The sequence below is a fragment of the Eimeria mitis genome, genomic scaffold, assembly GCF_000499745.2.
Source record: "Eimeria mitis Houghton genomic scaffold, Emh_scaff4816, whole genome shotgun sequence".
Classification (NCBI taxonomy): domain Eukaryota; phylum Apicomplexa; class Conoidasida; order Eucoccidiorida; family Eimeriidae; genus Eimeria; species Eimeria mitis.
In genome coordinates, this window is record NW_013573118.1 from 2,381 (window position 1) to 4,327 (window position 1,947).

A 1,947-nucleotide genomic window follows, 5' to 3' on the forward strand; every position below is an offset into this window, starting at 1 on the left:
AAACTTGCAGGCTCCTGCAGCAACAAGGTCTGCTGCCAGCACAGCTCAGCCCAAGCAGCAACTCCGCCGAGGCCGCATCCCGGCGTTCCCGCGTCTTACAAAACCAGCTGCTGCAGCAAACAGCAGCAGCAACAGCAGCAGCAGCAGCAGCAGCAGCAGCAGCAGCAGCAGGAATAACTCCAGCAGCAGTTGTCTTGATACGGGCCCCATACGGGGCCCCAGGAGAAGCCGTGCTGCTGCTGCAGCACGCGATGCCCCCTACAGACGCCCCTGGGCAAGCAGACAGCGGCCTCTCTCGCTTGCTGCTGCTGCTTCTGCTGCTGCTGCTCCTGCTGCTGCTGCTGCTGCTGCTCCAGGGACGCCCCCAGCAGCTGCTGCTCGGCCGCCTGAAGGAGCGGCCGGGGGAGCCCGACAGAGAACAGCTGCAGCAAGCAGCAGCGCAGCAGCAGCAGCTGCTGCAGCAACAGCTGCAGCAGCAAACCACAGAGAGACGTGGGCGCAACCGAGAACAGCTGTTAACTCAAAAGACAGCAGCAGCAGCAGCAGCAGCAGCAGCAGCAGCATGCGAGCTGCAAGCCGCGGCAGCAGCACGAGGAGCTCTAACTGCGCTCCATCACAAAGACAGCGGCAGCAGCTGCAGCAGCAGCAGCTGCAGCAGCAGCTGCAGCACCCCCAAAGGACTGGGTCTAGCAGCAGGTTGCTGAGGAAAGGCAGCAGCAGCAACTTTAGCTGCAGCAGCAACTGCAGCAGCAGCAGCAGCCTCGCAAGCAGCAGCCAGGGATCTGCTGCTGGCAGCCGCAGCGCCCTGGGGCCAGCCGTGTCTGTCCTTGAACGGAAGCGGAAGCAGAGCAGCAACAGCAGCAGCAGCAGCAGCAGCAACAGCAGCAGCAGCAGCAGCAGCAGCGCTGCACCTCTCTCGAAGGCCCGAATATGTCGCCCTCAATCTTCTGCTTCTCTCCCCCAAAACAGCAGCAGCAGCAGCAGCAGCTCCGATATATCCCGAGCCAACAGCAACAGCAAAAGCAGCAGCAGCAGCAGCAGCAGCAGCAGCAGCAGCAGCGTGAGTAGGATACCAGCAGCACAGCAGCAAAGCCAGCAGACCCCAACGCCTAGAGGGACGGTGGGGGCCTCGCGCCTGCAGCCGAAGCCAAGGGCCCCCCCTCCACCTCAGTCTAGAAAGCTGCCCGCAACCAGCAGCAGCAGCAGCAGCAGCAGCAGCAGCAGCAGCAGCGCGATGAACTGCAGCAGCAGCAGCAGCAGCAGCAGCAGCAGCAGGAACAGGAGCACGTGTGCGGCTGTAAGAAACCAAAGCCGCCCATCTGCTGCTGCCAAGACACAGCGCGGCACTGCTGCGCGTCGGGTGCATTCGTTGCCTAGCAGCAGCAGCAGCAGCAGCAGCAGCAGCAGCAGCAACAGCAACAGCAGCAGCAGCAGCAGCAGCAGCATGGGTTCCAAGCCATCTTTAATAACGAAGAAGCTTGACAGAACAGGCAAACCCAGCAGCAGATTAGCAGCAGCAGCAGCAACAGCAGCAGCAGCAGCAGCAGCAGCAGCAGCAGGTCAGAATGCCAGCAGCAACATAGGGGGCCCCCTCCCCCCCGTCCGCAGCACTGCAGCAGCAGGGAGGGCCCCCTGAGGGCCCCTGCAGCAGCAAACCTATGCTGCACCAACAGTACCCAGGGGCCCCCCAACCCACTAGACGCTTCGCAGGGGGCCCCCAGGGGGCCCCCCTGGTCCCCCCCGGCCCTCAGGGCATTCGGGGGCCCCCAGGGGCCCCCAGAGGGGGCCCCCAGGGGCCCCCAGAGGGGGCCCCCCAGGGCCCCAATCAAACAAATACACAAAATTTTAGTGTAACATAAACTTAAAACTTTTTGTCTGCATATTTTTTATTCTGTCATATTTTTTATTCTGTCTAAGGCCGTTGGTGTTCATATATATATATATATA

At 61.7% G+C, this 1,947-nt stretch overlaps 1 protein-coding gene across 1 annotated transcript in view; it reads left to right on the plus strand.

Annotated features, from left to right (window-relative positions):
* Positions 1 to 1,636, plus strand: part of EMH_0077880 (uncharacterized protein) — a gene marked incomplete at both ends in the record, with an annotated part of 3,849 nt that extends 2,213 nt beyond the window's left edge. Inside the window, one exon of the mRNA XM_013499918.1 lies at positions 11 to 1,636. Within this exon, the coding sequence (XP_013355372.1) occupies positions 11 to 1,636 (1,626 nt within the window). The remainder of the gene's footprint in view (positions 1 to 10) is intronic.
* Positions 1,637 to 1,947: the final 311 nt, after the last annotated feature.